The sequence below is a fragment of the Anomaloglossus baeobatrachus genome, chromosome 9, assembly GCF_048569485.1.
Source record: "Anomaloglossus baeobatrachus isolate aAnoBae1 chromosome 9, aAnoBae1.hap1, whole genome shotgun sequence".
NCBI lineage: Eukaryota > Metazoa > Chordata > Amphibia > Anura > Aromobatidae > Anomaloglossus > Anomaloglossus baeobatrachus.
Window position 1 is genome coordinate 197,241,760 of NC_134361.1, and position 15,239 is coordinate 197,256,998.

At 37.5% G+C, this 15,239-nt stretch overlaps 1 protein-coding gene across 1 annotated transcript; it reads right to left on the reverse strand.

Moving 5' to 3' along the window:
• Window positions 1-672: 672 nt before the first annotated feature.
• LOC142251414 (myosin-4-like) lies at window positions 673-14,218 on the reverse strand. Its single transcript, XM_075324190.1, has 40 exons — window positions 14,179-14,218; window positions 11,816-12,028; window positions 11,588-11,731; window positions 10,980-11,136; window positions 10,872-10,899; window positions 10,667-10,781; window positions 9,917-10,009; window positions 9,761-9,824; window positions 9,576-9,674; window positions 9,197-9,300; window positions 8,967-9,105; window positions 8,757-8,875; window positions 8,522-8,671; window positions 8,268-8,438; window positions 7,873-8,179; window positions 7,702-7,772; window positions 7,482-7,569; window positions 7,258-7,375; window positions 6,938-7,061; window positions 6,711-6,847; window positions 6,361-6,616; window positions 6,031-6,273; window positions 5,771-5,947; window positions 5,535-5,680; window positions 5,362-5,452; window positions 4,896-5,285; window positions 4,691-4,817; window positions 4,339-4,457; window positions 4,047-4,243; window positions 3,768-3,951; window positions 3,497-3,662; window positions 3,184-3,308; window positions 2,408-2,716; window positions 1,999-2,202; window positions 1,789-1,914; window positions 1,538-1,708; window positions 1,349-1,453; window positions 1,124-1,219; window positions 891-1,025; window positions 673-799 (listed from the first exon to the last, which is right to left on the reverse strand). The coding sequence occupies exons 2-40, from the start codon at window positions 12,014-12,016 to the stop codon at window positions 782-784; spliced, it is 5,814 nt and encodes a 1,937-aa protein (XP_075180305.1). The 5' UTR covers window positions 12,017-12,028; window positions 14,179-14,218; the 3' UTR covers window positions 673-781.
• Between the last annotated feature and the right edge of the window lie 1,021 nt (window positions 14,219-15,239).

The window sequence follows — 15,239 nt, forward strand, 5'->3', positions numbered from 1 at the left end:
GCCAACATTTAATAAATAATACATTTTACACTTATACCTGATTTAAACACTAAGTAATATTGTGATGAAAACCGACAGTTTAAGTTACTTTGGAATAGCAAATCTTGAGCTCGAACTTGTGCAAAAAATTCAAGGACAAAAAGATATGTAATTTCAACTAGATTTTGTTACTTTAAAATGTTATCACGGGTTTAACTTTATTATGACTGGTACCATCCCAATGTAAACACACTATTGTATGTATGATATAGCTGGACAGTGTATTCCTTAATGAGAAGCTCTGCGAAGTTGGATCAGAAATAGTTTCAATTAAATATTTTTCACTAATGACAATGGTTGCATGATTAAATTAATTGATTGGAATCCAAAAATGATTCATAGCCCTAAATATATGCATTGAAGTAAAAAAAAAACAAAGGTGGACAACCCCTTTATAAGCTCCCTCTCAGTGATAGAACTATCAATTGGTACAAATAACATACAGCTTTGTACTTATTTAATAGATAAGAATTCTCTTTCTTGTCACAACTGTGGCTCGGTGAACGTGGCCCGATAATATATATTTGAAGAATGTTGAATTAATTATTCAACCAGTTTTAGGGATACAAAACTTCAGTTTGTCATGGGGTTAAACGTGTGAATCGTTGGCTGTACAAATGCAATGTAACACAATTTTAAAAGGCTCACATATGAAATTTATTGACGAGACAAATAAAAGACAAAATCAGAGACTGAGAAGTTCCGATTTGGAGATTTTCTCAATCTTCAGTCATTGCACTCTTTACTCTTCGCTTTCCTTCTGCAAGTAAAATAAGAGAACAAAATATTAAAATCAAAATAGCTTTTTAAAAAAAAAAAATCACATTAATCAAAATATGTTAATATATTACCTTTCCACCAATGTCACGGCTCTTGGCCCTCATCTTGTTCACTTGGGACTCAGCAATGTCAGCTCTCTCCTCAGCCTCTTCAAGCTCATGCTGGACCTTCCTGAAGCGGCTCAGGTGGGCATTGGCTTGTTCCTCCTGGAAACGGCAGCGCGTAATAATCAGTGATCGAATTCTGTTTTTATTTGTCAGAAAATAACATTAAAAAAATGTCATATCTGCTACATTTTACTTACAGATTCCTCAGACTGTCTCTTGTAGGCCTTGACCTTCAGTTGCAGTTTATCAACCAGATCCTGGAGTCTCAGGAGGTTCTTACGGTCTTCCTCAGTCTGCAAAAAGGATGTTAATTATTACAATTGTAACTATGATTTAGGTTTATTTAGTAAAACTATCAGTCATAAATTTGTTACATGGGGTACTGGGTTTTTCATATCATTGTGTTTTGTTTCTTTTTTTACCTGGTAGGTCAGTTCCTTCACTCTTCTCTCATATTTGCGGACACCTTTGATGGCTTCAACTCCGCGTTTTTGTTCATTTTCCACCTCATTTTCCAGCTCACGGACCTATGGATGATAATGATACAAAACAAATCAATTTTGCAGTTCACTTAGAATTATTCTTAATGCTTTAAAAAACAATGTGCTTACTCTGGATTCCAGTTTCTGGAGCTGCTTCTTGCCACCCTTAAGTGCCAGTTGTTCAGCTTCATCCAGACGGTGCTGCAGATCCTTCACTGTCTGTTCCAGGTTCTTCTTCATTCTTTCCAAGTGAGCGCTAGTGTCCTGTTCCTTCTTCAGCTCCTCTGCCATAAGAGCAGCCTTAAGAACAATAACGCAGCAATGAATCTAGAGTCCAGCAAACACAAATATACAATCATAGCATTAAGAAGTAGACTTACATCAGTGATGGCTTTCTTAGCTTTCTCTTCAGCGTTTCTTGCTTCCTGAACAGTCTCCTCTACTTCATTCTGGAGCTGACTGATTTCGGCTTCAAGCTTCTTCTTGCTGTTAATCAGGCTGGTGTTCTAATTGAGAAAATATCATTTAAATATTGTACCTGATTTATTTTTAGATTTTATGTGTTATTTCATCTCAGCAGAAGACCTTACCTGAGAGTGCAGGAGCTGAAGACGTTCGCTAGAATCCAAAAGTTCCTGTTCTGCAATCTTGCGAGATCTCTCAGTCTGTTCCAGAGCAGCCCTAGACTCCTCAATTTCTGCCTGTTGCAAATTGTTTCTACGTTCAATGACGGCAACCTGTTCCTTCAGATCCTCCTGTCCTCTGATGGCATCATCCAGGTGCAATTGAGCATCCTGTTGGAAAAGTGAAAAAATATCTATGAAATGTGTACCTATTGTGTCACTCTTTCATTTGATCATATAACAAATTAGGAAAATATAGAGGTTATATGGTAGAGAGGTTATAAATAATGATATAGATGTTTGTTAAGTGTGCGGAATATGTTGGCGCTATAGAAATAAAGATTATTATTATTATTATTATTATTATTAAGTGTACCTTCAGTTGTCCTTGCACATTTCTGAGTTGTTTCTGTGCCTCTGCAGCCTGGCGGTTGGCATGGCTGAGTTGGATCTCAAGTTCATTCAAGTCTCCTTCCATCTTCTTCTTCAGTCTGAGAGCATCATTTCTGCTTCTAATTTCAGAGTCCAGTGTGCTCTGCATGGTGTCAATAGCTCTTTGGCTGTTTCTCTTCAGCTGCTCAATTTCCTCATCCTTCTCAGCAATCTTCCTGTCTACCTCTGATTTAATTTGGTTGAGCTCAAGCTGAACACGCAGGATCTTGGCTTCTTCATGTTCCAATGATCCCTGTAGAGGTAAATGATGAAATATTTAGATGTAAATAGATTTTAATTGTATATAATATACAAATGTATTTCCAAAGTCAACCAGTCCTTCTAACAACTTATCAAAGCAAAAATAATATGCCCTAAAAATTACACATTTAAAAGCGACATAATCTAAAAAAAGAGTTTTCATCATTTTTTATAATGATGTACCACTCTAGTAACCATAGATCTTCCAAACTATATATTTCACCAGCAAATATTTCTCATCTGTGTCAAAGCTTTTACAGGCGAACATATGATATTTTTCAAGCGATACTGTCATATGCCAGGAGATTGGAATTGGTGATAAGTGTTTCAAGGATCTTTATAAAAAAAAAGTAGTCAGAACTGGGCATTCACACTTAGGTTATACAATTAGCTTTGAAGATTAATTTAAGCAGGTAGAATAATTAGTTTTAAGAATACGTAAAAGTTATAGAAACATACTTCAGCTTCCTCCAGAGCAGCCTGCAGGTCACCCTTTTCTTGCTCAGTTTGCTTCTTGGCCTTTTCTAACTCATTGATAGATTTTCCAGTGTCACCAATCTGTTCAGTCAGATCTGAGATCTCCTCTAAAATAAGGAAGTTAAAAAAATTGAAAATTAGAAAATATAATATTTGGATTAATATACAATATAAGTATGTGAAGGTTTAATAAACTATAGCCAAATCTTTTTGGAACATCCTGGCAACACTAACCCTGACTTATAAACTATTAAGTATAACGAGTACAGGGTAAATTGTTATCTAATAAACATACGTTGTAAGTTCTTGTTTTCGCGTTTCAAGGTCTCAACTTGTTCCAGGGCCTCTTCATAAGCATTCTTCATCTTGAAGATTTCAGTGCTTAAGCTGCGGGCTTCTTTTTGAGCAGCCTCTAGCTCAGCCTGTCCCTCTTCATACTTCTGTTTCCATTCAACCAGGACCTTTACAAATGAATAAAAATTACATTAAAATACAGTAAACCATTAAATTATATTGAATATGCATAATCAGAATTATAGTAACCCAGTACTATGTTGGAAATGTACCTTGTCAAAGTTCCTCTGCTTCTTGTCAAGAGCAGCTGCTGCACCGTTTGCTCTCTCTACATCAACCATAAGGTCTTCTACTTCAGATTGCAGCCTCTGCTTGGTCTTTTCCAATGAGGCACACTTGGAGTTCACAGCCTCTACCTGCTCCTCAGCATCCTGCAAGCGTTGAGCCAGCTTCTTCCTGAAATTACATTGAAAAGATATATAATAAAAATTCTTTTCTTGTTTGAATGGTACAGGTAATGTGAGTAATAATTGCTTGGTCTTTAAACCTACTTGGCATCTTCCAGTTCCTCTGTGCGCTGAATAGCGTCAGTTTCATATTTGGTCCTCCACTGGGCAACTTCACCGTTAGCTTTGGACAAAGAGCGCTGGAGTTCAGCCTTGGCTTCTTGTTCCTCTTCATATTGCTCACGAAGCAAGTCGTTATCGTGGCGGGAAGATTGAAGAGCATGGGCCAGGGCGTTCTTAGCCTACAATATACACATACATTTTGCTTGTTAAACATTTAAATAATAATCTAAACATTTTACTAGCAAAGGTTAAGCAATCAGCTCTAACTGTTTACCTTTGATTCTTCCTCTAGTTGTCTCTTGAGTTCCTCCACCTGCTGGGTGAATCCCTGCTTTCCTCTGGAGAGCTGAGAAATCAGAGCTTCCTTCTCCTCAACTTGACGAGACAGCTCACCTATAATTAAGAAAACAGTCGATGTTCCACTTTTAAAATATTTACCTTACATAGATAATAGTGCAATTCTGGAGGGGAAATAGTGAAGATTTTTTATAGTTTATACTTGGTATTACTATGTCTTCATTCTTTTTAGTTTTCAGATATCATACACTGGTGGCTATGAAAATAATATATTCACAGACTGCTGTTTCTGAAAAATAGATTATGTTAATTCTAGTGTGTTCATTTACCATTCTCTGTCTGGGAACGAGCTCTTTGAGCTGAAAGGTCATTGATCACACGTTGATGTTCATCATCCTTAGACTTCACTTCACTGAGTTGGTCCTCAACTACACGGTTGATCTTTTCAAGATTGGACTACAAAAATAAATCTTAGTAAGGTTTTTATTAACAACTTAAGAAGACTTATAAAAAAAATTTGGGTCCTGTAATTACCTTAGCTTTAGAGATGCTTTCCAGATTGCTGGCAAGATCATCAACTTCCATCTTCAGTTCACTCTTTTCTTTCTCCAGCTTCTGCTTGACACGTTGCAGGTTATCAATCTGTTCACCAAGCTCAGCGACACTGTCAGCATGCTTTTTGCGCAGGGCTGAAGCTGTTGCTTCATGCTGAAGAGTTGCTTCTTCCAGGTCACGTCTCAGTTTCTGGAACTCTGCTTCACGCTTCTTGTTCAACTCAATCTGGGCAGATGTTGCACCTCCAGCTTCTTCAAGTCTTTCACTGATCTCTTCAAGTTCTCTAGAAAGATCAGCTCTCTGCTTCTCAATCTTGGCACGAGCTGCGCGTTCAGCTTCAATTTCTTCTTCAAGTTCTTCAATACGGGCCTAGAAATCAGTATTTGGTTATTATATGTAATAAAAACTTTGATCTATTACATAATCTTGTCTTCCAGGGCTTTACCTGCAGTTCTTTGATCTTCTTCTGCAGTTGTAATCCCAGGGACTGTTCATCTTCTATCTTGCTTTGCAGCTGGGTAATTTCAAACTCTTTCCTATGAAGTAGAAATAATTGTCCCGTGTGACTACCAGTTTTGGATCAAGATTTTTGTGTAAAACAGATTAGTGAATACCCACTTCTTAAGTTTCTCCTCGGTTTGTTGTTTATCATTTTCAAGATCCATAACTGTTTCCTGAGACAGTTTGAGGTCACCTTCAAGCTTCCTCTTAGCTCTCTCCAGGTCAAGACGGAGTTTCTTCTCTTGTTCAAGGGAACCTTCCAGCTACATAAATAAAATGTAAGATTTCTTTTATTAAATGGGATTCATCCAAACTTTGAAATGATACAAATTAAATATTTTACAAACACGTACATCGTCGACTTGCTGTTCCAGCTTTGTCTTGGCTTTCGTCAAAGAACTGACTTTGTCTTCCTCAGCCTGGAGGTCATCAAGTGTTTGTTGATGAGCTTCCTGGAGAGCCTTCTTTTCCTTGGAGACTTTGGAGATATTTTCATCAAGAGTTGCCAATTCTTCAGTAAGATTTTTAACCTATAATTGAAGAACACTCATGAGCTTGAAAACATACTGAGGAGTTCATTGGAAAACAAGTATGTTCTCATTGTTGACTGTACCTTGTTTTCTGTGGCATGCTTTTCTTTTTCAACTTTAGCCAGGGTAAGTTCCAAGTCATCAATATCTTTCTTCAGCTCAGAGCATTCATCCTCTAATTTCCGTTTCTTAGCGGTCAGCTCAGCATTGGATTCTTCTTCATCTTCAAGTCTTTCATTCAGTTCCTTCAGCTTGGACTCCAACTGGATCTTATTCTTGATGAGGCCTTCACATCTTTCCTCAGAATCAGCCAGAGTCTCACCTTCCTAAAGAAATTAAAATGCATATTAGCTTAGTATGTAATATTCAGTTACCTAATATAACGATATATTAATATATGCAAGTGTATTTACTGATTGGACTTGGAGAAGAAGGTCATTCTTTTCTTGGACAATGACAACCAATTTTTCTTCTAGCTCCTTCCTCTTAGCTTCTGACTTGGCCAAAGCATCTTTTGTCTTTTCAAACTCATCCTTCATGTTTGCCATCTCTTTTTCTGTCTCAGCGCTCTGCAGAAGAGGCTTGATCTTGAAGTAGAGCTTCATCCATGGCCAATGTTTGACATTCATGAAGGATCTAATATTGTACTGGATGACAAATATAGCCTCCCTGTTTTAAGAAATTAATTTAGTGTTAGGTTTTTCAAGCAAATTACATCACTTTTATCATTCAGTAATATTCTAATATAGTTAAATAAAAATACCTTCTCTCCATCATCTTCTTAAACTCAACTCTCATCAAGAAGGCTCTGCAAAGAGCCTGAGTACGAGTAATCAGTTGTGCCAACTTTTCATCTCTCATCTCTTCAAGGGTACCCAAGAGACCAGCTTTGAAGAACACCTTCAGGTATTAATAAAAAGTTAAAGCATAAGTTCAAGGATATGAACAGTCCATGTTAGCCAAGATATCTGATATCTACAATCAATATACCTTAGTGTGCCCAAATTTGTACTGAGTGTGATCAACATCAATTGAGCCCAAGAGTTTCTCAGCTGCCTTTTTGCTGTCAATAAACTGCCCGTCGGGAATTGCACTGGCGTTCAGCACCTTGTAACTAGCAAACAAGAGTAATGGAAAAAACAGGTCAGTCTTAACAGTCTCAGTAGTTTTAATTGACACTATTCTAAATGTTTCTTTTTTTTATTATTTTCATTTTCTATGACAGAGCTACAATGTAAGGTAACCTAAATAGTAGAATTAATTAGAACAGATTTGTACAAAGCTGTTTTGACCTAAGAAAATAAAGTTACCGTTGCTTGAAGTCAGCATAGAGGATTCTGCTTGGGAATCCCTTTCTGCAAATTCTGATACCTTCCAATACACCGTTACATCTCAATTGGTGGATGATCAAGTGGTTATCCATGATACCTGTAAGTATAAAAGTAATTTGATTGTGTCAGTGATAAATAATGGTGTTTGTTCAGTTTTAATGTTCTCTGTTAAAACAATTGAGTAGAAATATATAAATCAATACCTGGAGTCTTTGTCTCATTGGGAATCAAACAACGCACAAAGTGAGGATGAGTGCTTTTCAAGTTGGTCATCAGTTTGTTCAAGTTTTCCTAAAGCAAATACCAAATAATATATTTCAATTAATTGAGAAGGCTGATGAACATCCTATATTAAAGTAAATCAACAAATGAAATTATGTATAGTTTATATTTATTATTGTATGTGTAATAAGTTATACTGACTCTGAAAAGAGCAGACACAGTCTGGAAGGAAGATCCCTTCTTCTTCTTTCCACCTTTGCCACCAGATTCAGCTATGTAAAAGAACAGCAAAATATGAATAATCATTTTTAGATGCATCATAACATTTTTTAATTTTATAATCACAATAATCGGCAGGAATGAATCACTTACCCTCAGGATTAGCCATGCTAGAATACAAGAAGGACAACAGTTTGACAGAAGACTTCTGGTAGAGCTGGATAACAGACTCGTTCAGTGGATCCTTATTCTTATCGAGCCAGCCAGAGATGTTGTAATCCACAGTACCAGCATAATGCACCAGAGAGAAGTGAGCTTCAGCCTTGCCTTTGCCTGGCTTGGGCTTCTCAAAGTTCTTGCACTTGCCAAGATGCTGTTCATACAGCTTGTTCTTGAAGGATGTGTCAGTAGCCTTGGGGAACATGCACTCCTCTTCAAGGATGGAGAAGATACCCATGGGCTGAAATCACACAGTAAATGTTATTGAGTTTTTGAGTAATATATAGATATTAACTATAGACTTATAGAGCTCATTTATGTGAGTTTACCTTCTCAATAAGCTCAATACAGGCTGCCAAGTCCATACCGAAATCAATGAACTCCCAGTCGATACCTTCCTTCTTGTATTCCTCCTGTTCCAGGACGAACATGTGGTGGTTGAAGAACTGCTGCAGCTTCTCATTGGTGAAGTTGATGCAAAGCTGTTCCAAGGTGTTGAACTGTAAGTTATTAAATAGACGTGAGAAAATACAATACAGCTGGGTCAGGAGACTTGTCAGACTTGAACAGGTTGATAACTTACATCAAATATTTCAAATCCAGCAATATCCAGCACACCAATGAAGAATTGTCTGGGCTGCTTTGTGTCCAACTGTTGGTTGATACGAGTGACCATCCACAAGAAGAGTTTCTCAAAGACTGACTTGCTGAGGGCACCAACGGCATTGTACACCTAAAGTGGGAAGTACATCAGTGTTTACCTGAAGTGGTTTATTAAACTGGTACAATTATTTATTACAATGTTAATTTTAATGTACCTGTTGCACAGTCTGTCCCTTGGTGACAAATTCATTACCGACTTTTACTCTTGGGTAGCACAAAGCCTTAAGCAAGTCAGCAGAGTTCAAGCCCATCAAATAACCGACTTTGTCAGCAACTGCATTAGAAGGTATAGCACCATGTTATTGTACGTGGATGATAATGGAACAATTCAGTTATCATAGTACATAATTAATACAAGTGTTAACCTTCTGTGCCGTCTGGCTCAGCCTGTTCCTCTCTCTGCTTTTGCTTGAATTTCATGTTACCATTGTGCATGACTGCACCAGTCATTTTGTAGATGCCAATCTTCTCTTCTGGTGTGAATCCCAGGATGTCAATAGCAGTCTGTCAGATAATCATAGTACATAAACGTCAGTCACTGACATACATCAGATTTGACAATTATAATATATAAATAAATAAACCACACACTTACATCTGTGGCTATCAATTCCTCTTCATCATTAATACTCTTCACAGTTATTTCACCCTGGCTGATCCAAGGGTAGTCGTATGGGTTGGTGGTGACTAGAAGCGCTTCTAAACAGAAAAAAATAATCCAATTTGTGACCAAGGTGCAATATATGTATATACATTACTTGAAAGAGGTTCCAAGAGTAATTGAAACATTGCTGTAATCATATGGCTCAATCAAGGCACAACTTTTTTTTTATTATTTTGAATTTGGGAATACCACCATTTTCAATTTATATTGTTAGTGTTGTGTGCATCGAATACATCTGAGATCTACTCTTTGCACAGTCATATATTTAAAGTACATCCGATTTCAAGTCTCTTCCAGACTCTAAACTTACCAACGATTTCTGGTTTAAAGTTTGTCAAGATCTGGTAGAAGATGTGGTAGCTTCTTTCAGCAGAAAGCTGGAATGTTACTCTGGACTTTTCCAGCAGATCTGTAATTTTATATAAAAAAAGGTTAATTTAAATATATGTCATAATTGACAATAAGTAAGAGAAACATATACAATGTAATTCTTACATGTTTCAATATCAGCAGAAGACAGTTTTCCTGTGGTTCCGAAATGGATTCTGATAAATTTACCCTAAACGAGACATAGGTCAGAGTTTACAGATTATGAATTTTTTTTAGAAAGGACAAGTTTTGTGTGTGTGAACATGGACTTATAATACTTACAAAACGAGAGGAGTTATCATTTCTCACGGTCTTGGCATTACCGAAGGCTTCCAGCAGAGGGTTAGCCTGGATAATTTGATCCTCCAAAGTTCCCTAGAAAACATAATACAATGACTTAGTGTCTTCATCTCAATGTACAGGTAACTACACATTTTAGATTAGGATATATTTGTGTTCAACTGTTCATCTAATATAAATCATTTAGTAGATAATGTAGAAACTGCAATTTTCTGAGTGTTACATTACTTGTTTTGTTATAAATCAAAACTATCTTTTTTTTCTAGTGTGAGTTAAGATTCCTTCAATTTAGCATTTACCTTTATTTGGTTCGGGAACCAGACTTGACCTGAACTTTTTCCCAGATCCTGAACCCCATATAAATCTATGGTGACCCAAACAAATGGGCTCAGCTCGAGTAATGGGTATAATGGAAGCTCTCCGCCTACATACAGGTAGCCATAAAAAGAGCATTTTCGGCGATGGGATGGTTGTTTTTTTATTTTATACACCGTATCTGAAAATGTTGTTTTTACCCCCAATGAGAGCCATTCAGAAACTGCAAGTGGCTCTCATTGGGCCGAGCACCGATGTTTAATCGAGTGGTTAGCATATGAGCAGCACCCAAACTCGAACACAGACGTTTTTAACAAAAAAACATAACCCTGGACACGCAGTGTTAAGTATAGACCCTGAACTTTAATACCTTTCTTTTTGTAGTGTGAGCTAAGATTCTTTTAATTTAGTATTTACCTTCATTTGGTTGGCGGGTTCCTTCTTCTTTCCAGAGTCTCCAATAGCTGCAATTGTTGCAAAGTACTGGATGACACGCTTGGTGTTTACAGTCTTTCCGGCACCAGATTCTCCACTGGTGATAAAGAGGAGATCAAATACATCATGAATATTTAGAAGTCAGTAACATTGCATATGTGAAAATTGTGTAGTTGACTTTACTTACGTAATCAGGACAGACTGGTTTTCACGATCTGTGAAAATGAACGTAACAGGTCACATATATTTTCAAATTAAATATGGAACTATTTTTTAATATGTAAATGTTCTGCACCTGTTAACATGAACTGATAGGCGTTATCAGAGATGGAGAAGATGTGTGGTGGGGCTTCCATACGCTTCTTGCCTCTGTAGCCGGCTACCACCTTAGGGTCGTACACTGGCAGCCACTTGTAGGGATTGACAGTGACGCAGAAAAGCCCAGAGTAGGTCTGTAATAAATGTAAGCACTCAAGCACTTTGGGAAAAACATTTTACACCTTATGTACCAATTATATAAACTAGGACTGAACATCTGTCATATAGAAGATGTCTTGTTAAAGTCTACAGATAAAGGACCCAAAATACAGTTATTTTAGCACCCAGTTAGGGATGATAAGATATATATATATATATATATATATATATATATATATATTTGGAAATTGGTCATCTTGGGGAAAGATAGGCCATTTAAAGCCAACAAATAATGATTGCTTAGAGCTTATCCCAATTGGCCTTATCGATAGAAAGAGACCAGACTCTCCTGGGAGTTATGCTGCACAGATGAAAGATTTTCACTATCTTAACAAATATTATGTTTTAGAAAATATATTGTAACTTCAAGAGTAATCATTTTCTGATGGTTTCCTAGGTTTGACAAATCAGATCTTTCAGACTTACGTAGATCATCCAGGCTGCATAACGCTCTTTGAGGTTATAAAGCACAGAAGCCTCATTCAGATGAGTCATCATGGCCATGTCTTCAATTTTGTCATACTTTGGAGGATTCTGAGGGTAAACTTGAGCATCTTTTACAGTTACAGTCTGGAAAAAGGACAATATGTTTAGTGATGTTCTAGAATGTGCAGGATACAGCTGTTAATTTATTAGTGATATTATAATATTTACCCTCCCATCGTCAGTCTTCACAGTGATTTTTCCTTCTTCCCGAGCAGTGATCAAACCTTTCACATAGAGTTCCTTTTGATCGTCTACAAAGCAGGTGTTCTTGGCATCAAAAGGCTTGTTTTGAGCCTCCAGTCTCTCCTTATCTGACTTACGGAGAAACTGGGCGGCATCGCCAAAGCAGGCCATCTCACCGTCACCCATGATGGCTGGTTTCTGTAAGAGATAGTTTATATGATTCAAGTCAAACTACGTACTTACACCATACTTAAAGATAAATCTAATTTTTCTTTTTTTTTCTTTACACATAGTGGAGTGAACATGTCATTGATGCAACCTGTGCAGTTGCACAGGGACCCCAAAGGTTAGGGAGCCCATTTCCACTTCCAAACCAGTTGGAATTGTGCATTTTTTTGATAGGCAGCAAAGTATCCCAGTCCAGAGACACTGAAAATCAAGTGGAATAAAATATCGCAACACTCCAGTTTCATCTGAAGTGTATTAATCATTAGGCATGTAAAATTTTCAGCCGCAAAGATCTCTATCGAAGATTGATCGATGTTGCATTCCTGAGGAATAAAACACTTGGATGAAGCTGGAGTGCTTGCATTTTACTGCATTTATACTGGCAGATATATTAGAGAGTGTGAATATAAATCTACACTCTGTATTGATATGTCTAAAGGAAAATAATGTTAAAAAAAACCCTTTGTTTCTCTTTTAGAAGAGCATAGACAATACGTGAAAAATGTGGCTTAAGTATGACTACTTTACAGTATTTGATAGGCAAAATATTACATATTTGCCTATACTAAAGGGAAAAATGGACTTTAACCCTTTACCAACATAGGACCTACGTGTACTTGATATGCCGGCTCCCTGACTTTGATGCAGGCACACAAGCCAAGCCTGTATCCTTGTTGGCAGATGATGGCTGTGTTATTCAGCTATCATTTGCCTCGAACAGCTACGTGCAGTTGTTAATCTGTTCAATGCTGCTCTCAATCTGTGACATTATATATGCCTATCAGCACGCCTGTGACACGATGCTGAGGCACCAATGGATTGCTATGAAGATCCCTATACTAGTCATGCCAGTACTCTTGTGAAAACCAGTCTTTAGCTGGCGTTCATAGGAGACCGTAATTTTTTATATTCACAGTAATACCGTGGTATTGCTTTGTATAGTATTAGCGATCAGATGATCACATTTTCAAGTCCCCTAGGACTAGTAAAAATAGTAGAAAATTAAAAAGTATGTATTTTAAAAACTATATAAAAAAAGTTCAAATCACCCCTTTTCTCCTACTATAAATAAAAAACAACAACACATATTGGGTATTGTTGCATTTGTAAAAGTCTGATCTATCAAAATATAAAGTAAATAAATCTGATCCGTAAACGGCATAATGAGAAAAAATAGAAATGCCAGAATTACATTTTTGAGGGATGAAGCAACACTACAATAAAATGAAATAAGAGGCGATCAAAACATCCTATCTACACCAAAATGGTCTCGGTAAAAGCGCCAACTCAGGGTGCAACAAATAGATAGCTATATTGTAGACTCATGAAAGACGATGGCTCTGTTTACATCTGCGTTGACTTCTCACAATACCAATGACACCTGATGGACACCATTTACTGATTGTATTCTGCATAGGTATCTAAAGGCTGCTTTACACGCAGCGACATCTCTAGCGATGTCGTTAGCGATCGCACTCGCCCCCATTGTTTGTGTGTCACGGGCAAATTGCTGCCCATGGCGAACAATATTGCTAGGAAGCATCACACGTTCTTACCTTCCTACCGACGTCGCTATGGCCGGCGAACAACCTCTTTTTTAAGAGGGAGGTTCGTGCAGCGTCACAGCGATGTCACACAGCGGTCCACAAATAGAAGCGGAGGGGCGGAGAGCAGCCGCATTAACGTCACGCCCACCTCGTTGCCGGAGGACACAGGTACGGTGTTGTTCGTCGTTCCCGGGGTGTCACATGTAGCGATGTGTGCTGCCTCAGGAACGACGAACAACCTGTGTCCAGAACGAGCAACGATCTTTTGAAAATGAATGACGTGTCAACGATTAGGTGAGTATTTCTGATCATTAGCACTCGTTCGTAGGTGTCACACGCAACAACATCGCTAACGATGCCGGATGTGCGCCACGAATTCCGTGACCCCGACGACATATCGTTAGATACGTTGTTGCGTGTAAAGCGGCCTTAATGTGAGGAAATCTGTGACTGATGCTCCTGTCAGAGCCTGCAACTCACATGTGAACAGAGCTTTAGATTCACGTAGAAATTGAACATACATTGGTCTAATGATATAGAAATGCTTTACAACAGGAAAAGATAAAGACTCACCTTTTGTTGTCGAAGAGGGTGGAAAAAATCTGGTGATCCCCCTCTGCAGGAAGGAAGAAAAATATTGGCAATAAATCACTAATTAAAAAAAAAGCAACAGGCAAATAATTTATATTAAAGAACTAGGTATGGATTGGAGATGATCTGATAAATGATCCTGTATCTATGGTACATTCCTAGAATTTAGGAATGTACCATATTGGGCTATTATTGTTACCCAATTTTAATTTTTTTCACCTCCAATGCTATTATTTTCATTAACTGGATTATTTAACTCTCAAACTTCGCATCTTATTAAAAAAGTTACCAGGCAGAGTACTCACCACCAACACAAATGTGGCCAACAGAGGACCATCGCCTGCTTTTATAGGGCATCCCACATGCCTACTCAGCTCTCTTCAAGAAGGAAGTGTCTTCAGATTTCCTTAAGTGTTTAGCAAGCCCAAATTGTCAGTGCATCAGAAGTAAAAATAACCAACATAATGCAGTAGGATGTCTGGATACTCTACACCTGCTTCTCCAAAGTAGATAACTATCTGAAATCGCACAACCCAGTAACATATTATATAACTACTCAGATATCGAGATACAAATGAGAACTAATTTTATGTGCATTATTATTTAGTAAAATGTCTGATTCCTACCGATTTGAATCAGAAAGAACATCCTCTACTTTATGTATAGGAATGTCTCACACTTTCTTACTGCATTTATTCTTTCCTTTTCCTATATTAAAACTAAAGTAGTCATACACATTGAAGCAAACTTAACTTTAAATTGTAAAATGAATTATATTACTTTTCTTAAGTTGCATAAATAATACACGGTAACTTTCTTTTATATTTTGCAAATATTTGTATGTTATGTTTCTTTTAAACTGTGTCACGGGGATTGTGGGAACCGGGGCTCCTAAACTAGCCCTCAAAATAAGGGGGCCCTGGCTATTCCATATCTCACTTATCTCTGATGGTGAGGATGTCTGAGCCACCTGCATGACCCTGCTCCTGACCAGCCCTGATCTAATAAATTGGAGGAAAACAAAGAGCAGGGAGGAAATAACC

What these genes read in the sequence shown, in the direction of transcription:
- LOC142251414 (XM_075324190.1), bottom strand. Translation starts at nt 12,016, where the DNA reads ATGGGTGACGGTGAGATGGCCTGCTTTGGCGATGCCGCCCAGTTTCTC. An exon ending in AACCAGTCTGTCCTGATTAC is followed by an intron (nt 10,782 to 10,871) that starts GTAAGTAAAGTC and finishes CTTTATCACCAG; the next exon opens with TGGAGAATCTGGTGCCGGAA. An exon ending in CTGGATTTGAAATATTTGAT is followed by an intron (nt 8,439 to 8,521) that starts GTAAGTTATCAA and finishes AATAACTTACAG; the next exon opens with TTCAACACCTTGGAACAGCT.